At 40.4% G+C, this 23,989-nt stretch overlaps 1 protein-coding gene across 1 annotated transcript in view; it reads right to left on the bottom strand.

Moving 5' to 3' along the window:
• Positions 1-23,657, bottom strand: part of LOC104590315 (uncharacterized) — a 34,453-nt gene extending 10,796 nt beyond the window's left edge. Inside the window, exon 1 of the mRNA XM_010248932.3 lies at positions 22,930-23,657. Coding sequence (XP_010247234.1) covers positions 22,930-23,215 — 286 coding nt within the window. The 5' untranslated portion in view covers positions 23,216-23,657. The remainder of the gene's footprint in view (positions 1-22,929) is intronic.
• Between the last annotated feature and the right edge of the window lie 332 nt (positions 23,658-23,989).

The raw sequence follows: 23,989 nt of genomic DNA, 5'->3' as shown, positions 1-23,989 counted from the left end.
AAAATGAAAGATGACCCAAACGATAATGACACATCATGACTCAACAAACTAACTCTAAAACATGTGACCCAAAGGCAACTTTCTAAGGTGGTACTTGACTTTGCTCAATCATGTCCAACAAGTATATTCCATTTGCCTCATGGCCACTCCTAATCACCTTCTAAGATTTCATTTCTTGAAAAACACAATATAAAGGGAAAAAGGTCACACTGCAATTCAAAGATGTTGTCAAATTACCAAATGAGAGAAGATTGGTATTAAGCTTAGGTACATGGAAGAACTGAAGATAAGGTAAGGGAATTTGAGGCTTTGATGTCTCCCTTAACTGAGATGGGAGCAAGAGATCCATTAGTGGGAAATTTTATCTCAACCAAATAAAAGCTAATAGGTAGTAAATAACCGGGACATACTGGTCATATAGTCAAAAGCACCAAAATCTATTATCCAAGGGATCCTATGATTACCTGAGACAAGCATGATTCACAATGGCATGAATACCTGAGTGTGCATAGGCTAAAGAACCATTGCCTGAGGGAGTAGAAGTTGTAGTAGCAAACTCAAGTGGCTAATGATATGACCACACTTCTCATACTCTACTCTAGCAGTTGTAGCCTACAAGTTGTTCCCCCACAAACTTCTCATCACAAGGCCCTTTCTCAATCTCAGATGAGGTGGCTACATTAGCATTGCCACTTTTCCCACTCCTATTCTTCTTGCCATTATTATTATTCTTTAGTCAGGGAGGCCAAAGCTCTAGATGTAACTCCCAACAAGTGTCCTTCCTTAAGCTTCTAACAATACTCACACGCAACATCTTTCTTCTCAATGGAACTCTTTGGCTTCATCCCGACATTGGCAAAGTCATCGACCAAGACTTCTGCAATCTGGACCTACCTCCTACTCTCCTCACTACTAACCATAGCATAAGCTTGAGATAGGGCCACCTCATCCTTTGCTAGAATGTTTTGTCTAATAATATTGTATTTGGGGCTGAGTGCAGTAAGGAACTCAAAGACCCAATTCCTCTCCACCAACTTCCTATGAGTCTCAGCATCTTTAGTGCATCCCTACACAATAGTCTTCATCAAATCAATCTCTTGCCAAAGAGATTTCAGCATTGAAAAGCATATGTCTAAGGTCTTCCCCCTGTCTTAAATTATTCACATCATTCTTTAGTTTGTAGGCCCTACACCCTAGCAACATTCAACTTCTTAGAACAAGACTCCGTAACTATCCCACACTTTCTTTGCAATATCCATCCACATGTAGTGTTAGCTTATATGAGGTAGCATGGAATTTACTAACCAATTTACAACTATGTAGTTTTCCTACATCCATCTCTCATAGGCAGGGCCATCCTCTGTGGGTTGCTTCTTACTCCCAATGATGTACCCCCATTTCCCTCTACTACAGACATGGATCCTAATTGACTAAGACCATGCCAGACAATTGGTTCAATCTAACTTCATTGTGGTTTCTACCCCTAACAGAGCCTCCACAGAACCTCCCTAGCCAAACCCAAGAGTCTGTAGGTTGTTTTGTCTCACCTCTAGTTTGCTTCATTACCTAAACGAAAACAAACAAAACCTAGGGTTTCACAAAATCTAACCACCTAGGAGAAAGGGAGAAAGTCTAGTCACTCCTACTAGGAACTCCAGAATCCTTCCCAACTTAAATAGATCTCAATAGAGATCAAGGAACTTCTCTTCAAGCCCCAAGTACCAGCTCCAAACTGTCTCTAGAACCTTTAATTCAACTTCTCCAATTAGCTAGAATTTTTGGGAAAATCTTTAAGAACCCATCTTGAGCCTCAAACTTTGATTGTATTCTTCTCCAAAAGCCTCCTCCAACTGGACTGTATAAACTATCAATCAATCAGCCAATCAATTCTCCATACACACTATGTATGGGCCTAAAGGAAGAAACCTAAGAAGGTGGGACCTTGCTCCAATACCAAGTTGTAAATCACACCTGTAATGAATTTAAAAATAAACCAGAAGAAAAGAAGGTGGAAAAAGAGAGAGTTCATAAGGAGAAGAGAATGGATGAGGAAGAACGAAGACAGCAGATCAATCCTCTCCTCAGTCCCCTAAAAGACTTCTATTAAACCCAATTGTAATTCAGGTACAATTACAAGGGTGGCCTCAGTGGGGCAACTCAATAAGATAATAAAAGAAAACAAACTGGCCCATAAACCAAGGCCCACTAACTAAACAAAACACATTATTAAATACACAAATAAAATAAAAATATTAAGACCCATTTAGCCCATTATCTCTACAACCACCATGCTTCCATAGCATGTCTCGCAGCTTCACACTAGGCAGCTCTCACTCTAATAGCAGGAAGCCCTCTCCACAAAGGCTCATACTTTGGTGGCAAGTAGCCCTTTCTGTGACAGCTTTAACTCTGCACCAGATAGCCCTCTCTGTTATTTGAACTTGAGAGTTGAGACATTGTGGTAGGCTTTGATACCATTTGTTACGTACTTGACCAATACACCAAAAGTCTTAAGACTATTTAAACACATTAAACTAAGTCATTTAACCTTTTAGGACTGTAACAGACACTAAGCAGACCAAGGTTGGAGTTTATAGCAAGCATGCTAGAATTATAGGATATATACTTTCCAGCTTGAGGGGGAGTGTTAAGAGTGGTTGATTGGCAGTCGATATGTCTTCTCTATTTTATGTTTATTACCTTTTTCTTTATTTACCCTTTATGTATTAGTTCTATGTATCCTCTTTGGTAAGTGTACCTTCAGGACATGGACAATTAAGTCGTTTATTATTGTAACATAGGTAAGGGTTAGATTAGTCAATTTATGTAATATCACTAAAGTAGGGTACAAATGTAATTCATGTCGAAGAATTCAGAAACAATTGATCAGAGAAAAACAAAATCTAAAGAAAAGAGTGAAGAGAAAATCAAATCACGGTGCTAATGATGAGACCCCCCCCCCCAACCCCCCTCTTACATAGTTGTTGGAAATATGTTAAAGTTACAAAAGTGCCCTACTAAGGCCGCAGTAACAAAAGACCTATAAAAAAACTAAAATAGGCCCATGGCCCAACAACTAACTAAGAAACATAAGAAAGACAAAACAACTAAAACAGCCAATAATCCAATTTCTATTACTACTTCGAACACTCCCCCTCAAGCTAGAATTGCCTGAAAAGAAACTTGTAGCCTTTCAGAAATTTGTTTGATATACTTTTTTTTATCAGAAAAAGAGAATTTAGCTTTTTATTAAACTGAAAAACAGATTACAGTTTCTTTATCTACTCTGCACTCCAGAGTATTACAATATACATAAACCCAGATTATGTAGCTCAACATCCCACTGTTGCAATACAGCCAGCTACAATTTAGCCCAAAATAGAGTAGATCTATCAACTCCCTGCTTTGCTAGAGTATCTGCCAGTCCATTCCCTGTCCTTTTAACCCATCCAAAAGTAGAGCTATATCTCTTAGCAAGAGAATCGATCTTCCTGAATGCAAATCTGTACTTCCATTGTTCTGCTAATTTCTCTGGCTTCTATTTGATCTGCTAATTTCAGGCCTTGTAGAAGTGCCACTGTCTCTGCCTGAACCGAATCTCCATACCCAATTGGTCCTGAGAACAAAGCCACAATTGCCTCATTGTGACTTTGGAACACTCCCCCTATTCCTGCTCTCCCAGGGTTTCCTAGGGAGCTGCCATCAAAGTTCAGCTTCAGTTTATGTGGTTTTGGAGGTTTCCAACCCATCCTAGTAACCTCTTTATGTATTCCCATCTGTGTCACTTCCATCCATTTTCTCATTATATCATTTATTGACATATCTTTGAATATGTCAATAGTTTTTACCCAGTGTGCAGATCTGATTTTGATTGTTTACTTCCTCTCTTGACCAGTTCTTCTCATTGAAAATCCTTTCATTTCTTTCTTCCCAGATGGTCCAAACTACAGCTGCTCTTGTTACCTTCCATAAGCATTTCACCCTTTTTTTCTGCAGCCGCATAGAGTTAGAGTTGAATAAGCTAACCACATCTTGTGGGGGTTCCCATCAACAGCCAAAGAGTGAGGAAAAATAGTCCCAAATGCAAGATACAAAAGAGCAAGAGATTAGTAGATGAGGTAGGGTCTCACCACTAGCCAAACGAGGATACAAACATGAGTAGAGAGGCACTTAACTGGCCTTCTTTTCTGTAGCAAGTCACAGGTACCAACCTTTCCAAGGAACACTTCCCAACACAAGGTTTGCACTTTAAGAGGGATTGGCTTGCACCAAATTTCTCTTACTGGGAAAGTCTCCCCCAAGAGATCTGAATGGGTAAGGGTGTTGAAAAAGGAGGCACAAGAGAAGTGACCATCTTCGGATGGAGACCAAACTCTCATGTCCATAGAATTTTGATCCAAGAAGATTTGTTCCAAATTTGAAAGCAGAAGAACTAGGGATTCACATTTGTTGTCCCTCAAACCCCTTCTAAAGTAGAGGTGTAAAGCGAGTCGGACCGTGTCGCCCGTGGCCCACAAGCTAGCACGGCCCATATCTATCTATCTATATAATATTATATATATATATATATAAACAATTATATACATCAAAATTCATATATCATAAAAATTTTAAGATTTTTTTCAATTTTTTTAAATAAATAGCTTTGGCCCGGTCCACGACCTGGTCGGGCCTAAAGGCTTGGCCCACAGACCAGCCCGGCCTGTGGCACGGCACAGCACGGGCCCACGTAGGCTCGGGCCAGGCTAACCCCCCAAAATATCCCAGATGAGGGAGGCACAGCCTGAGATGGCCCGCAGGCTGGGCCATGCCGGCCCAGCACAACCCATTTTACACCTCTATTCTAAAGCCAAAATCCCAGTTTAAACCAATCTCTAAGAGTAGTCCAAACATAGCAACAGCTCAGTCTTATAGCCTGACAAAGTATAGAGAGAAAGGAATTGTTGTTTAAGGGGTGAGTCCCCCAACCAAAGGTCTTCCCAAAAAAGGACTTTGTTTCCACACCCCACATCATACCGAATATAATTAAGGAAAGAAGGAAGTACCTAAAAAATTGTTTTCCAAGGGAAAAAAGTTGTCTGAGGTGCTAGTTTTGCATCCCAGCCATTGTTCGCTACACCATGGATGCTTTCAATGACCTAGTGCCACAACCTTTAACTTTCTAGGAGAAATTTTCAAAGCCATTTTCCCAAGAGAGTTGTATTCCTCTTAACCAGATTTCCTACGCCAAGTCCTCCTTGGTCCTTGCCTTTACATACTTGTTCCCACTTTACCCGATGGTCTTTCTTTTCATCTCTTGGCTCCCACAAATAATCTCTCATTATTTTTTTCAATTGCTTTACGATTTTTACCGGGATTCTAAAGGTGGATCTGTAATTGGTGGGTAGGTTGGCTAGAGTGAAATTTGTTTGATATGTTTTGAAGGGCTATACAAGGGGGGATAGCCCATCCCCCAACCCAAGTGCAGGCAGGATTTTATCCCAAGTCTCCGCTATAATTAGCAGGAGACCTTACCGACTAGTTGGTTGGCACCTTGCATAGCCTTTCGAAAATTTCATCGAACACATGTAATGTACAAATCATCTTCATGTTGTAAACACTTGAACAAGTCCACAATATGCACCATTAAGTATCTTCAACTGAAACAAATCAATTTATGATGAAAGAATCACTCTCACTTCCCCTGTCTTGTAATTGTTGGATCTGATGCTCCTCCAGCCATCAACTAAATGTATGAACTCTTACCAATAAAAGGAAAAAACAATATTGTCCTCGCAAACACTCCAAAGGCTCAGGAAACTTCATGATTCAATATCCCTCATTCTAAAATGGTTGGAGCAGACCAGAAATACCTATGCACCACAGCAGATTCCACCCAATAAATTGAACAAAAAACTCTTTGATTCTCCTTGATTTTTTTAGCAAAGTTTCAAGACTTCTCTCTTGAGACTAACCAACCTTCAATTAGTTTTCCAAATGTTTTAATGGTTCAGACAAGTTCTGTTCTGAGAGAGAGAAGAAGAAGAAGAAGAAGAAGAAGAAGTTGTCGAACTAGAGAGATTAACTCTACTAGTCGACCATAATCTCTATTATATTATAATTAGGGTACAAGGTCAAATATGCCCCTACTTAAGTATGGGACAAGTAAACTAAAAGAGCTAAAACAGAATTTGCCACATCATCACATAACTTAAAACATAATGAAAAGACTAATCTAACCTTACTCAACCAACTCTAATACTCACCCTCAAGCTGGAGAATATATGTCATATAATCCAGCTTGTTACATATATAGTTCACTCTCCCTGAACTCAAAAACAAATCTGCCCATTGATCACCTGAACTCACGTGTTCTGTGCTTATCTCTCCAGAAAGAACTTTCTCCCTCACAAAATGGCAATCAACCTCTATGTGTTTTGTTCTTCAATGGAAAACTGGATTAGATAAGATGTGGATTGCAGCTTGGTTGTCACAATACAATCTCATAGGTTTGCTCATTGAGAATCCAACCTCTTGCAGAAGATTTTTCAGCCATACTACCTCACATGTAGTGTGTGTCATGGCCCTGTATTCAGCTTCAACACTACTCCTTGCCACAACAGTCTGCTTCTTACTCTTCCATGTCACCAGATTTCCACCAAGAAACGTGCAACCTATAGTAGATCTCATGTCAGACACCGAGCCTACCCAATCTGCATCTGTATACCCAACTATCTCAAGTCTTCCTCATGGTTTGTACAATAACCCACGACCTGGAGCTCCCTTCAGGTACCGTACAATTCTAAGAATTGCATCCCAGTGAAGTACTCGGGGATTTTGCATAAACTAGCTCACCACACTAATAGCAAAGGAGATGTCTGGTCTTGTAATGGTTAAGTAGTTCAACTTCCCCACTAACCGTCTATATCTTCCAAGGTCATCAAATATTTCACCTGCATCACTGCTCAACTTAGCATTTGGTTCCATGGATGTTTCAATTGGTTTTGCACCTACCAGTCCCGTTTCATCCAACAGATCAAGAACATATTTTCTTTGGCACAAGTTAACACCTTGTTTTGACTTGGCAACTTCAATGCCCAAGAAATACTTTAACTTCCCAAGATCTTTTGTTTGAAAATGGTCTTGCAAAAAGGCCTTTAGTCTGTCAATCCCTAATCTGTCATTGTCAGTTATGACTATATCATCCACATAAACCACTAATAAAATCTTTCCGGTTTCAGAATCATAGTTGAATACTGAGCGATCGACCCGACATTGTTTCATTCGAAAATTTTTCACCATTTCACTAAACTTCCCAAACCAAGCACAAGGAAATTGTTTCAACCCATAAATTGCCTTTTTCAGACTACACACCTTATCATCTTCCCCCTGAGCAACAAACCCTAGTGATTGCTCCATATATACCTCCTCCACAAGGTCACCATGGAGGAAGGCATTTTTAATGTCAAGCTGAAACAGAGACCAATCATACATAACTGCCAAGGAAATTAAGACACGAACTGAACCAATCTTAGCCAAAGGGGAGAAGGTTTCCATATAGTCCACCCCATATAACTGAGAATAACCTTTAGCAACTAGTCGAGCCTTCAACCACTTCACACTACCATTTGGTAAATATTTAACAGTATACACCCATTTACAACCTACAACATACTTACCTGGAGGAAGAGTGGTGAGCTCCCACATGTGATTGTGTTGAAGAGCAGAGAGTTCCTCCTCCATTGCATGACACCACCCGGGTGAAGTAAGGGCCTCCTGGACATCCTTGGGTATAGATATAGAGGACAACAGAGAAACAAACTGGCGATGTGAAGTGGAAAGGTGAGAGACAAAAACATAATTGGAAATGGGATGTAGAGTACAACTACATTTACCTTTCCGTAAAGCAATGGGAAGATCAAGTTCAAAAGGTTCTAAGACAGGAGCAAAAGGTTAGGCTCTAGACCAATAGAGAAACCCATTGAGCCTAATCATAAATTAAATTCAAATGAAAGTGAATTATTAGAAGGCAAATGAAAGTTTCAAAGGCAAGTGGGGAAACTGTTGTAACTATCACTAACCAGGCTGGGTATAACTTATGTAGTAATGCAACCAGCCAGTATATGCATGCTTGACACCATCCACATCTTGAAGCTACTAAGAGGATGTTGAGGTACAAGAAATCTTCGCCTAGAAAAGGCCTACTCTTTGCCAATCATGGTAAGTTTCGGGTATAAGTATATATGGATGTAGATTGGGCAGGTGTTAGATGATAGAAGATCAATCATCAATATTTGGTTATTGTATCAATTTTTGGTCACATGAAGTAAGAAGCAGATTATTGTAGCCAAATCTAGTGCTGAGGCAAAATCTAGGGCTTTAGCACATTGAGTATCAAAATTACTTTGAAGATTTTGTTGGCAAAGATGGAAGTATTTATGGATGTCGAATGAGATTATACTGTGACAAAAAGACAGAGATCAATATAGCACATAACCCAGTCCAACATAATTGTACCAAGCATGTTGAGGCATATATGGGTGTCAATCCCAAGATAAATCATCGCACACACAACTTTCAGTCTCCCTTTCTCTTCTCTGTTCATTTTTTTTCCATCGTTTCCTTCTTTTTACTCTCAAATCTAATCATTGCAATTGGCAGTCCAGTATTCATTTTCTTGTATAAACTGCAAGCAGATGGGTGGCCAGCTCCCAGTTTCCTAAGTCAACTTACATGGCCAGACTGATTTTTATAACCATGGGTCAACAGCCTTGAGTAGATAACGCATCACACAAATAGGCGCAGAACAGACATGCCACTTGGAAATTTGTGCATGTGTGTATGTGGAGGCAGGATAGGAGGGAAGGAAAGAAAATGACTCTGACTTCCAGAACCTCCTTCTGATTCAGCACCAACTACATCTGCCACCAGCAAAACAGATCACCCTCAACCACTTGATACAAGAAATGTAGGTTCCTGGAACTAAGCCAAGTTTTCATTGCACATTGATTCATTGGACCCCCTTCAAGACAAATTATCTCAACTAGCAGAAAGATAGATGTATTGCTTGCCTATCCATAAAACTGTGACTCACAATGGACTTCAACCACATATTGTTAGAGATTATGCCTTGATGTTACCCAAGATTTGATCTTTAAGTTCGAAGCACAGATCATTCTTTTATATTCATGTTTCTGTTTTTTTTACGTTTCTTTTATATTCGCATTGCTGTGTTATTCAAAAAAAAATGCTGCTTTTGACATTTGGTTTACTAATACAGGCTTGATGGAGCAAACCTGTTCAGCTGATCTTTGAGGACACAGCATGTTTATTCCCAGCAGTGATTACTCAATGTAAAGGATATTCCATTTCTTGGATCAATAACAGATCAACACTAGCCTCATTAAGATATTGAAAAACAGATAATACAAAGAAGCTTCAGTGGATATTGCATCACCAAAAATAGGACCAGAGCTGACATGTCACTTAAAGTGGAAGGGGGAAGAAAGAAAAGAAGAGAATGATTCTAACTTCCAAAACCTCCTTTCAATTCAGCACCAGCTTCCACCAGCAAGCAAGATCAGCTTTAGCAGCTTTTCTTTCAAGTTTATAAGATGAATTATCCTAACTAACAAAACTATAGATGCATTGCGCACCACAGTATCCTTAAAATCATGACTTACAATGGACTTCAACTGAAAATTACTCAGTTGTTATAACTTGACTTACCAAAGAAAGATGTCATAACTTGATGATATCCAAGATATTGATGTTTAAGACAATTCCAAGGTGCCTTTGTACAACGAAGACAAATCATAGACCAAATTATGATTGCTAATTAGTGTGTAGAGAAGAGTAGTAAGAAAGGATTGGTGTGTAAGCTACACTTAGAGACAGCTTATGGTATGGTGGATTGGTTGGTTCTAGTGGAGAGGTATTAAGTTAGTTTGGGTTTGGTGTGAGATGGTGTAGATGGATAGCAGGATGTATCAAGAGTTGTCATTATTCAATTTTGGTGAATGGAGTTATAAGATATTTTTTTCCAGCTATAAGACGATTGCGGCAAGGGGACCCTCTGTCCCCTTTCTTGCTTACCCTGATAGCAAATGTGCTCAGTAGTTTTTTTTTTTTTTTTTGATAAATATGTTCAGTAGGTTATTCAACAAAACGAATAGTGGTAACTTGATCGGAGGGAGGGTAGGTAGGCAAGAGGTGGTTATAACACATTTACAATTTGCGTATGACAATCCTTTTCTGGGAAGGGGGAAGTGAGGAGGAAATACCAAACTTCATAGGAGTTAATCAAAAGCTTCGAGCAGATGACTCTTTTGAAAGTAATTTTAGGGAAGAGTTGTATGGCTGGGGTTCATATAAATGAAGGTGATTTGAGATAAATTGCAGGCTTGTTAGGGTTTGAGATAAAAGGGTAGCCAATGACATATTTGGGGCTCCCCTTGGGGAGCAATCCCAATGCTGATGACTTTTGGAAACCTGTTTTGGACAGATTTACTAAATTTTAGTTAGCCATATGGAAGAGAAGTTATATTTTATTAGAGGGAGGACTACACTAATTAGATCCACAATTGCTAATTTGCCAATTTACTCTCTCAACTTTTCATATTCTTGTGAAGATTGCAATAAGTATCAAAAAAAATCATGAGGGGCTTTTTTGTGGGAGCCAAGAGAATCCAAAAATGATCACTTAGGAGTAAGGACATGTGTGAGATAGGAATTGGAAATCTTTTTTTTTTTTTTTATCAGCATAGGAATTGGAAACCTTATCCAAAGAAATACTGCTTTGTTGGGAAAATGGCTTTGGAAATTGTTAACAGAAGTGTTATGTTCTCGGGGCCAGTTGGAGAAGGAGACTCCCTGAGAGCAGAAGTGTTAACAGCAGTGGAAGGCATTCAAAAGGCAAAGCTAATGAACATTCAAAAGCTATTTGTGGAAGGAGACTCCAAACTGGTGATTAGCTGGTTACAAGATTGGGGGGGGTCAAAACAGTGGCTTTTCAACAATGAAAAGAAAAAGATCAGGTGGCTAACCAGAGATATGGAAATAATTGTGTTAGGTGGGTTAAGAGATCTACTAATTCTGTAGCAGATGCCTTAGCTAAACAAGGGGTGGAGAGAGATTCATTATTCTGGGCACAACTGTAAGGGATCTGATTGTATGGGGGAGAGATAAGAGGTTTTATCTCTCACAGTCTGACTGTATTTAATGTATTGTACCATCTTTCTTAATAAAATGTTGAGTTATTGATAAAAAAAATGGCTTTGGAAATTGCCTCAGAAACAGGATAGGTTATAGCACAAGGTGTCAGAGCAGGGGTGGGGCCCAATTGGAGTTGGGAAAGAAATTCATTTTACCCTCTCTGACCCAACCGACCTAAAATTGGACCAGTCAGGGTTGAACCAAAAGGTGACCCATTCTGAATTAAACGAGTCATGTGACTCTTTAAGTGGTCACGTGGGTCGGGTATCAAAGGGTCCTTTGGGAGACTATTTCGATGGTCTATCATCTTCCCCACAGGTTCAGAAAACCTGTGAAAGCCGAAAGTCTCCAGTAGTTCAGAACTCCCTGAAACAAGACTTACGATGGATCCCAGTAGCCAAATCAAAAGATGGGAACCAAAGGAGATTGGGAGAAGATCGCCCAAACCCAAGATATTCTAAGAGCAGAAGAGAGGAGGTTGAAGAGGAAGACGATGGATGGGTTAACTACGACTCCTCAGAAGACGACTTTGATTCAGGGTCGGAAACAGAGGAGAATCTTGGGGAGGATACAGAGCTAAAGGGGGAGACGGAAGACACTTTCGATGCTGCCTTTCTTTTTTTTGAGGATCCGAAAGAGGTTACTTCTGTGCCAAGACCCTCTTTTGAGAGCGGATTGCTAAATGAGGCTCAACGCTTGGATGATAAGGGGGAAAACTGAACCTTGGAAAGAGGAGCACCAAGCCAGAACTTGAACATTGGGCATGGGATCAATGTGACGAAAGTGGTCGATCACCAGTCTCCAAACCAGGATACTTTAGGCAGGGAAAAACGACAGAGCTCCGGAAGTATTAGTGAGTGTGAATCAAGCCTAGGTTGCTCCTTGCAAAACCCCACTCTATTGTCGAATTGTGAAACCCAGCTATTTGTCGAGTCTCCTTCTTCTTCAGTTCCAGGTACGCTTGTGCTTTCAGGTTTTGGTACTAACCTTTGCTCTGCCCCTGATGTTTGTCTTCCAGGTCCTAGACCTACATTCTCGCTGCTTGCCCATGTTCCTGAAGGTGACAGAGTAGGTAGTACAAGAGAATTACAGGAGGAAATTGAGAGAGAGGAAAGGGTATGGAAGATAATAATGGAAGAGTGGAATGAGCTGACTGGAGTGGAACTAGAGAAGGAAAAGGAGAATCAGAACAAGGAAAGCTGGTTTAAAGTAGCTGAAGAAGAGGTGGAACATGAGATGTTGAAGGAAAAGCCCGGAGAGGAGAACAGAGAGAGAACCGGAGAGGAAAATAGAGAGGAAACAGAAGTAGGAGAAGAAAAAGAAGAATCTCTAGCTGAGTTTGTAGGAAAGCTAGGGTATAAATTAAAAAATCCAAATGAGCTGAATTAGAACAAGGAAAGCTGGTTTAAAGTAGCAGAAGAAGAGGTGGAACATGAGATGTTGAAGGAGAAGCCCGGAGAGGAGAACAGAGAGAGAACCGGAGAGAAAAATAGAGAGGAAACAGAAGTAGGAGAAGAAAAAGAAGAATTTCTAGCTGAGTTTGTAGGAAATCTAGGGTGTAAATTAAAAAAATCCAAATGAGCTGAAGGGGTACTTCAAGACTAAAAAAGAAGAGGGGAAGATGAGAAAAAGAAAGTTAAGTGAAGCTGAGAGGTTGAAACTGGATGTAGAAGGGGACAAAGAGTTTAGTGAAAGGAAGGGTAGGGGAAGAAGAGGAGGAAGATAGGGTAGAAGATCTTAGGGGGATGGGGGCAACTTAATTTGAAGTAATGAAGATTGTAAGTTGGAATGTGAGAGGCTTGGGGAATGCAAAAAAGAGAGCGTTAATAAGGAGGTACTAAGGAGAGAAAATCCAGATATTTTCTTAATCCATGAATCTAAGCTCATGACCTTTGATAGGAGGGGGGCTAGAAATGTGTGGAGAGCAAATGGCCTTAGATGGGCAATGAGGCCCTCTTGGGGCTCCTCCGGAGGGATAGTTACTCTATGGAAGGATGAAGTTGCGGAGGGGTTGAAGAATTAATCGGTTGATTCTCAGTTTCTGTCAAATTCAAACAAGTGGAAGATGGGTTTGAATGGGTCCTAATTAATGTTCATAGCCCTAACGGTTACAGACAGAGAACTGAGTTATGAGAAGAACTGTGAGCCATTAGAGGACTGTGGGAAGGGCCCTGGTGTGTAGTGAAGGGATGAGAGATTCATCATATGGATGGTCGAACCCTGCAGGAAGGTTGGGCGAAATTTCAAAAAGTTCTCTCTCTCCCATCTGGGAATCACATTTCCTATTTTAGAAAACTGCATTTTCAATGATCAATCTTGAACCAAACCGGACCAGATCTGAAACCAAAAGGGAGGAGAAGGATATACCTGATACGGAGTAACAGTAACTCACAATGAAGGTGTTCACGCCCAAGGAGAAAACCAAAAACTGCTCCCACTGAAGATGACATAGTGTGAGGTGAAGCAGAATCAACAGGAAGATGGCTTTTCAGCAAGAATGTAGTGGAGGGCTAGTGAGCACAACTTCAGATTGCCTCTTCTAGCAAGAAGCAATATCAAGAACGGTTCTTGATCACTCCCACAAGTGGAGATCGAACTGGGCAGGGGCGGCAAGAGCAGGGGAGAAAAGAGCAGAAGACAAAAGCAGTTAAACTGTGTAGTCTTCTCTCTATATTCAGCAAACTGTATGTCTGGAGGTCCCCCCTGCTCTCCAAATTATAGCCTTAAAGAGAGAATCTCCTAATCCCATTAGGAGTTTCTTAATCCAAATCTTTTATTTGGATCTTGACTCTCTTTAACAGATAGGGATAATCCCTTATCTTATCTGCAGATAAAGATCAACCTTCCTAATCAAATTAGGAGTTCCTTTGATCCAAATCTTTATTTGGATCTGGACTCTTTAAGTGGATAAAGATAACTCCTTATCTTATCTGTTGATCCAAATCCCAGATCCTCCCCTATTTAATTAATCTTATTAACCCAGTTCGAATTGAGCTTTAGGCCCATTAAGTTTATGTGCTCACTTAACCTCTTAACCTGCTGCCCAGTTGGCTCTCCTTGTATGGTGTGGGACCCAAACATTGATCTACACATCAGCCACATGGGTTCAGCCCAGCCTTTGTTACAAGGCCTGGCCGAATTCACTGTAGAAGACAGTGAACCCCTGAGTCCATCACCTTGGGCTCTTAATGGGTCCAACATTTACACTAAATGGTCCTTGGGTCCAGCCACCTTATGAAAACCCAAGGATTGTGGGCAGATGCAAGATTAGCCCATCAGGTATTACCCTCAATGGTCTTACACTTAACCTCTCAACCCATAATGATCAAACACTGCCCGACAAGAGATGACATCTCCCTCAGTTACAAGGTGCAGTGTTGCACTCTCTACTCAAATGGATCCCGGGAATTAAAACCTTTTGCAAACATTTTGAAACCATAATATATATGTATATCTTTATATAAATATATTTTGCAAAACAAATTTCAACGATTGAAATCAACTGCCGGCAGTTTAGGTTTCCATCAAAGGAAGTGCATCCCCGATCATTCACTTTGTCTGACAAAGGGGCTGATCCTGTCACTATGATCACCCACTCAGATGAATTCTTGGACTGTCCCAACATACCCAGATTTTGACCCCCTCTAAGGATCTCACTGATTGGCATATCAAAGACAGCCCAATCTGACACCCAATGCAGTACCATAACCGAGTCTAGGGGTCAGGTGTAACATTTCAGTTTTGCCCATCTATCTCCAAGGTCTAGGGCAATACTGGAATTTTGGTCCGGTTAAGGGTTTCAAGAAAACTCACACTACATGTACCTTAAGTCTCACCCTTGCAGCTAAGACAAGCCACCCCAACCAACTTGGCGGTACATCAGTGTCAGCCTTGGCAGGATAAATCTCCCCAGATCTATCCAACGGCTATGAAGATTCTAAACTAACATGAGTCTCATAAGTGTCCAGTTTAAGGGTATTACACAGAAACACACTACAATGACATGAATAAATTATGTACTTTATTCATTTACAATAAATGTCAAAAGGTACATCAATCTGATTGGAGCAAAGGGCATAACTGTCTAACAGCTCCCACTTGCACTTAGGTCCAATTGGGTACACGCCGGAGTCCCAGACTTTCCACGTGCTTCTTAAACACTTTCTGTGTTAGTGGTTTAGTCAATGGGTTTGCCACATTCTCCGCTAATGCTACCTTTTAACATCAATCTCCCGTAGATCCAGCGTTGTCACACAACAGTGGAATGGGTGATGTGCTGAATTTCAAATTCTAGAATGAACACCTTCATTCATTAGGCAGTCTCACTTACGACAATGTGCTCGGCTTGGGTTGTGGAATCTGCTATTTTTACTACTCAGGACCCCATCGCAAAGATGTAAACAGATGTAGACATTCTACCATCTGGATCTGACTGGCAGCCGGTATCAGTACACCCGACGATCTGTAGTGAACTACCATCGAATACCAGACAAAACTCTTTTGTCCTTCGAAGGTATTTTAGTATGTTTTTCACAGCGGTCCAATGCTCCTACCCTGTGTTAGATTGGTATCTGCTTACTACACTCACTGCTTGAGAAATGTCAGGACGAGTACACAACATGGCATACATGATGCTCCCTACGGCTGAGGCATAGGGAACCTCTTTCATGCCCTCAATCTCTTCGGGAGTCTTGGGAGACATACCCTTGGAGAGAGTGACTCCATGCCTGAAAGGAACATTTCCTTTCTTGGAGTTCTCCATGCTGTATCTCTTGACTATATTGTCTATGTAAGCAGACTGGGATAATCCTATTATCCTTTTCGATCTATCTCTATAGAATCGAAAACCCAGTATGTAGGAGGCTTCTCCAAGATCTTTCATGGAGAATTGCTGTGAAAGTCATACTTTCACCGTAGTTAACATTCCTACATCATTCCCAATGAGTAGAATATCATATACATCAAGAACGTAACCTTATCCCCACTTGGTCTTCCTGTAAACACAAGGCTCATCCGGATTTTACTCAAAGTCAAACTGTTTGACGGTAGAGTCAAACCAGATGTTCCAACTCCTAGAAGCTTGCTTAAGTCCATATATGGATCAATTGAGTTTACATACCATGTGTTCCTGACCTACAGCTATGAAACCTTGCAGTTGCTGCATATAGATATCTTCAGTAAGATCTCCATTCAGGAACACAGTTTTGACATCCATTTGCCAAATCTCGTAGTCATGGTAAGCTGCTACAGCTAGCAGAATCCTAATGGATTTAAGCATGGCCACAGGCGAAAAGTTTCCTCATAATCGATTCCCTCTTTCAAAGTGTACCCTTTCGCCACAAGACGAGCCTTGTAGGTCTCAACTTTACCATCGAGGCCCTTCTTCCTCTTATAGATCCATTTGCAACCAATTGCCTTTACCCCAGGGGGCGAATCTACTAGAGTCCAGACTCCATTGGTCTCCATTGAGCCCATCTCGGCTCTCATAGCATCTACCCACTTCAAGGAATCTATGTCCAACATAGCTTCCGTATAAGTCACGGAATCCTCCTCACTGGTCGTGGCTTCCACCAAGTAACTTTCTTGGTCATAGCCGAAACGAACTGGAGGCCTGAAAACCCGGGTAGATCTCCTAGGTTGGTTATTTTCTGGAGCTGGTGGGACATCTCCCACTACCCCTGGGCTCTCCTCATCAAGAACAACTTCCTGATGATGATTATCCAGGATGTAAACTTCTTCTAAAAAGTTGACATTTCGACTGCAAAACACATTTTGCTCTTTTGAATTATAGAATAAGTAACCCACAGAGCCTTTGGGGTAGCCTATAAATAGGTTGGTGGTTGATGGTGCAACTCTAACTCAGTAGATTGAGATTGAAGGGGCTTTTGTGGAACACTTCAAGTCTATTTTTAGAAGACCCTTGAATAACACAGGCTACAAATTGAAGGTTTGAATTGGCCTAGGCTCCCTAAAGAGTTGAAGGTGGGGTTGGAAAGAGAGTTTGAGTTGAAAGAAATAAGGGCTGCCATCTTTGTTATGGATAGATCTAAAGCTCCGGGTCCCGATGGTTTTACGATGGCCTTTTATCAAGATTGTTGAGAGATACTTAAGGAGGATATCCAAAGAGTTTTCTCCGAATTTTTTGATAGAGGGGTGATTAATCCAGGTCTGAATTCTACTTTTCTTGCATTAATTCCAAAAAAGGAAGGAGTCTGCCACGCAAAAGAGTTTAGACCCATCAGTTTTGTGAATAGTCTCTATAAAATCATCACCAAGGTCTTATCTTGAAGAATTAGAGAGGTTCTCCCCGCAATCATTTCTCCTAATCAAGGTTCTTTTGTGAAGAATAGACAAATTGTGGACCAAATCTTAATAGAAAATGAGAGTGTGGAAGATTTAAAAAGAAGCAAGAAGAAAGGGTTGGTGTGTAAATTGGATCTAGAAAAGGCTTATGACTTGGTAGATTAGTCATGTTTATTGAAAGTCCTTGAGTGCTTTGGTTTTGGACAAAGGTGGTGTAAGTGGGTGAAAGGGTGTATAAGGACTTGCCTTTACTCCATTCTGGTGAATGGTAAGGTGATAGACCACCTTCCAACTACTAGGAACATTAGGCAAGGGGACCCCCTTCCCCCTTCCTATTTACCTTGATTGCTGAAGTCCTGGGAAGACTTATTGAAAGGGCAGATTCTCGGAGCTTGGTGAGAAGTTGGAGAATTGGAAGGGATGACGTGCCAAACACACACTTACAATTTGCAGATGATACAATTCTTTTTTGTGGTGGGGACGACATTAGGTGGGTCAATAATCTCAAGCAGGTGATCAAGGTGTTTGAACAAGTGACTAACCTTATAGTGAATCTTGATAAAAGTTGTGATTGGTATCAATATGAATTTGAGAGAAGTGGAAGAAAGGGCTCAACTTTTGGGGTGTGAGATCGCACAATGGCCATTGAAGTATTTGGGGCTTCCACTAGGGGATAATCCAACCAAAAGGAGCTTTTGGAATCCGATGATTGTAGATTCACAAAAAGGTTAGCGTCTTGGAAGAAAAACTACCTATCTTTGGGTGATAGGATAACTCTGATTAAGTCCACATTGGCTAATCTCCCAGCTTACTTCCTGTCTGTGTTTAAATATCCTATGGGAGTGTGCGAAGTTTTGGAAAAATTAATGAGGGACTTCCTATGGGGACCAGGGGAGGAAAAAAGGGACCATAGAGTTAGGTGGGATATTGTTACCAAAGCCAAAAGTGATGGAGGGCTCGGATTGGGTAATTTACAAAAAAAATAATGAAGCTTTATTGGGGAAATGGCTATGAAGATTGACAAACAAAAGGGATAATATGCGGGCTCAAGTAATTCTAAGTATCCATGGGCAAGCAGTGGACGGATGGGATGCGGGAGTCTCATCTAGGGCTACAAGAGCTTCCCCTTGGAAGTCCATTCATGCTATTTTACCTTCATTCCTTCCACTCATCAGGTATGACGTTTGTTGTAGTAATTATGTGAAATTTTGGGAACATACTTGGGTAGGAAACTCACCTTCCGAAAGAGCAATTTCCAGCTTTGTTCTCCCTATCGAATTTTAAAAATGAGCTTGTTTCCACCTTTCTATCCCCTACTTTGTATGCTCCTGATTGGAACCTGGGTTTTAGAAGGGCTCTTAGAGATTCCGAGTTGAACACCATTTCTGATTTGCTTAAGATCCTAGACGAGGTGGTTATTGATCCCTCTAGAAGGGATAATAGGATTTGGGTTCCTTCCTCCTCGAGCGTATTTACTTGCTCTTCCTTTTTCAAAGAATTAACCCAGTTTCAACTGCCTTTCGAACACCCTTTCCCAGTCTTGGAAATTTGGGGTAGACCAATTCCTCCTAGAGTGGGTGCTTTCTGCTAGGAAGCATTCTTGGAAAAGTGTAACACTTGCAACTTACTTCAAAGGAAAAGGCCAAATTGGTGTTTGTCCCCACACTGGTGTATCCTATGTAAGGAGAATGGTGAGAGCTGCTATCACTTAATGGTTTTCTGTCCTTTTGTATCAGAAATCTGGTGCTGGTTTTTTCTCTCTTAGGTTGCAGGTGGTCCTCTCCTCTAAGTGTGCAAAGCTTATTTAACATTTAGTTAGTGAGAGGGTTAAAAAAGAGAGGAAGTTTCTATGGAGATGTGTAAGAGCAGCAATATGTTGAACAGGGTAGGAGGAAAGAAATCAAAGAATCTTCCTTGAAAAAGAAGGAAAAAAGGACGCTATCATTAAGGTAGTTTCCATTAGGGTGGCTCATTAGGTTAAGACCTTGAAACTCTTTAAAGATTACACTGAAGGAGATATCATTAAGAACTGGAAGGAAGTAGCTTGGTTAGCTCCCTTGAGAACTGCCCCTTCTCCAGTTTGGGTTCCTCCACCCTTGGGTTACACTAAGTTGAGTTGAACTTTGATGGAAGCAGCGAAGGAAACCCAGGTCCTTCAGGTATAGCCTTTAGGGATGAAGAAGGTCAAATTATTGCAATGTATTCAGAGCCTATTGGATGAGGGGATTCTCTGAGGGCTGAAATACTGGCAGTCTTGGAAGGGATTAAAAGAGCATGGCAGCTGAATATCAGAAAACTGGTGGTGGAAGGTGATTCGAGCCTGGTTATTAGGTGGTTGCAGAAGGAAGACTTCAGTTTGTGGAAATACCTAAATGAGAAAAAGAGAATTAAACATTTGATTCAAAACATGGAAGTTCAGTTTCAGTGGACTAAAAGGTGTGCCAATTCCTTGGCAGACTCTTTGGCTAAGCAAGGGGTGGGAAGAGCTATTATTTTCTGGGCATCTTTGTAATCTGAAGTAAACTTTTAGGGAGGGTTAAGAGATTTTACCCCTCCCTCCTGTTGTATCCTCCTTTTTAATCTCTTTATTAATAAAAGTTTCTGTTATCTATCAAAAAAAAAAGCACAAGGTGGTTGTGAGCATTCATGGACTCGCAAGAAATGTGTGGGATGCCAAAGTCTCACCTTATGTGTGTCTTGCTTCACCTTGGAAGTTCATCAGTAGCATCCTTCCTTTCTTAGTCATATTAGATATGATGTGGGTAAATGGCCAAAGAACTTTTTTGGGAGGATTTGTGGCTTGGGGATGCTTCTTTGAAAGACATTCATTCTCTTTTTTTGCATTCTCTTCCTATAAGTTGAAACCTACTCCAAATTCTGGGTTAAGTCTTCCAGTGGGGTGCAGGGATTTTAGGTTTAGGAGAGGCCTTAGGGAGGGAGAGTGCATTGAGTTGGTGGACCTTCTTGCTGCTCTGGAGTCAGTCATTCAGTCTGGATAACTCTTGTTTAGATGATCAGCTGGGTTGCATCATCCACAGGGTTGTTCTGTTGTTCCTCCTTTTTCAACTTGTTATTACATTCTGCTTCCTCTTCAGCTGCTCCTTTTCCTGGAAAGAGGTGTGGTGCAAGCCAATTCCCCTAAGATTCAAGCCATTTGTTGGGAGGTTGTGCATGATAAGATTAATACATGTGCATACTCCAAAAAAGGAGACCCAGCAGCTGCCTTTCTCCCCATATATGCATCATGTGCAATGCTAATGATGAGACGGTTCCCCATCTACTAATCCCCTGCTCATTTTTGTCTTGTGTTTGGATGCACTTTCACTCTCTTTGGCTGCAGATGGAATCCTCGTATGGAAATATCAAATAGCTAATCTCTTCAGCCCAAGTTTCATAATTGTACCTAAAAGAAGATGAAAGATGATCTGGAAAGCAACAAGAGACTGTTTATAATAAACAGTAAAGTTAAACTTTGCAAAATCTAATAGAAGGAATTAAATTGAAGGTGATTCATTGGATGAAGACATTGGAGACCTTTAATGACTTTCAATTGGATGATTTCATGAGAGGTTAGGAGGTGATAGAAGCCTCATCCACATTGAAAATGATGATGCAAGAACAGCAGACTCCTCCAGGAAATAATAGAATTAAACTGAATTTAAGGTTTAAGACTAGCTAAGCAGCTCGATCATAGACATTGAAGTTTGAGACTAGCTAAGCAGCAATAGAAGTCGAAGCCACCTTCAGATGGGTCAACAGATCTGAAAATTCTTTGGCAGACTCACTGTAGCCGAAAACAGACTTACCAGCAGCCCCAAGATAATAGTATAATAGTTAACTAATTTTAAAATACCCCCAGTAGATGAATGTAAAGGAGATTCCTTGAGCATTGTTATACTTCATAATTTGTTTTTTTGACCATCAACTAACCAAAAAAGCTGATTCAAGCGTACCATTTTTAGTGCATAAGTTGGACTCAACAGTCTTATCCCATCTATTTGGGTAGGTTTGTTAATAAGTTGTACTACAACACATATTTCCATTATAACAAATACTTCCCAGTCACTTCCTAAATTGCTAGGTGACAGGTGAATGACGAATTAGTTCCCACTGAAATGCTTCACTAATGAATTCCCTTTGGTACAATGAACACAGAAACTTCAAAAATCCTATTCAACCAATTACAGTTAGTAACATGTGGGTTTATTCATAATGAGCTTTTATTAAAACTGCTCCATATAAAGAATCTTAACATAAATATAATCATGTAAATTTTTACCAATGCATAAAAAGTAAACAAAATAATAATAAGGGTGTATTAATATTATAAGATATGTTATACATATTTTATATTCCATCACACACATAAAGCAGCAACTAAGACTCACTACTATCTTATCATTGATAAAGCAATATATATGAACTAAAACAACCAGAATTATTGACTAGAAAATCCTTCCATTGATTGTTGAGTCAGAATCCAACTAAACCAAACATGGAATGGAATTAGGTAACCATGTTCTTAACGTTATCATTTCCTAATTTGACGTCCAAATCCAAGCTTACACCATATTCTGCTGCATGTTACTCCTTCCCTCTTACAGGGTAACAAGAACTTACTAGATTAATTCCAAAGCTATAACTAGTTCTAGAGAAGTTCTCACCTTTACAAGTTTACATCTTTGATAATTCAAGGGAATGAACCTACTAAAGAACATCTTGTCACCCTCACCTGCAAACCTAGTAACTAGTAATCCCCACTTATCCAGCACAAAAGCTATGAACCTTCCACACAAGATGTCTCCCCACTCCACATGTGGTAATGTTTATAAGGCAATTGCAAATTATAAAATATAACAGAATACGCAAACAATATTTACCTAAAACCAACAAATATCAAGACAATACTGAAATACCATCAACAAGCCGGTTATATTATTAAACTCTACTACATATTATGTTGGAGTTTTGTATAAGCCTATACGAGCTCCATTGGCCTGCCTTATGTCAAACCTGATACTCCTCGCAATCACAATTGATACTTCCCCATTCTACTTAATGCACCAGCTACACCATTAAAGCAGTAGCAGATGCTGCTTACCTTAGAAAGAGAAATAAAATACCCATTAACGTCAATTTCCAAGACAAATAATTAATTGGAATAACTTTATCTACGATACGTCGATAAGATCATTCTTATTGCATAAAATACCAAGACCAAAAAGCCCTATTGAATGAATGATGGTATAGGATTTTGCACTCTTAACCAAAGTAAAAATGTCTTGTGCCTTTATGCTTCTGAAATACAATTTAGCAGCTGTTAAATACTACTGGCCACTGGGAAGTAGCAAGGTTTTGCATCCAGAGTGACACCATGAAAACTGATAAAAGCGAAAAGAAGAAGAAGCCCCTATCAGATGAGCGAGACCATACCCATGAGCGAAGCCTCTAATAGGTGAGTTCTCCAAAGGACCTGATCCATAGGTGTCACTGTACCGAGCTTTGTTCCCCTGTTCTGGATCTTAAGGAGGCTGGTAATGCTAGATGCAAGGATGACCGACATCGTGCCAGCAATGGTTTTTACAGTGGCTGGGCCCTTTCCTGTCTTCAGCTGGTCGAGGGCCTTCATTACCAACTCTCTCAACGGCCCGATCTTCACCATGAGAAGAAATGCCACAATGCCTTCGGCAAAAAGAACCAGGAACAGTAACTGAATCATCTCTGCGCGAAACGAACTTCACTACCAGCAGTAAAAGTTCTGAAGTCTCCTAGGAATGGAGCTCAATCGTCATTGTTCCCACGCAGAGACAATAAAGAAATAAAGAAGACCCACTTCTCAAAACTCACTTTTACTTCTAAATATAAGGATTAAGGACAAAGATAGGCAGATTTAGCAACAAATCAAAAGCTACAAGCTTTTCTACAGAAAACCCATTTCTCCTTTTCATAGGCTTTCTCTAAGTACCTTGGAGTTTTCTGGGCAGACAGATAAATTTGCAGGTGGGTTCAAAAGCAGGAAAATGGCTCAAGGACAGAAGGGTGTGAGTGAAAGTATGAAAGAGATTACGGTGTGCTTATCGATGCATTAATCGAGTGTGGCAAGTGGGAGAGATGATGACTGAAGTAGAGAACAGCAACAGTCTCCTTTTTCTCTTCCTAAAATTGGCTTTTGCTTTGCCCTTTTCTACCCTTGAAATTAATTTAATATCTGCTAGTACTAAATCAATGCCCCTGAATCCCTGATGAAATAGTACTTCCTTATTCCCTGTATTATTTGTGGGGAAGCGTGGACAAGCATTGATGGTACTAATGCAAATTTCCTATTTGGAGAGGAGAAAGTAATTTGCAATGTAGGGTCACTTGGACCATTGATGGGATCTTCTTTATATTGTACATAATCATCATCAAAGCGGCAAAGATAAAAGATTAAGGGATAAGTATACTGCACTCCACACATCAATTCCCAGTTGGCGCCTCCCTCAATTATACAGTA

This window comes from Nelumbo nucifera, chromosome 1 (genome assembly GCF_055504915.1).
Source record: "Nelumbo nucifera cultivar China Antique chromosome 1, China Antique-T2T, whole genome shotgun sequence".
Taxonomy (NCBI): Eukaryota; Viridiplantae; Streptophyta; class Magnoliopsida; order Proteales; family Nelumbonaceae; genus Nelumbo; species Nelumbo nucifera.
The sequence above is the reverse complement of the archived record's forward strand: the minus strand, read 5'-3'. Positions and strand labels throughout refer to the sequence as shown.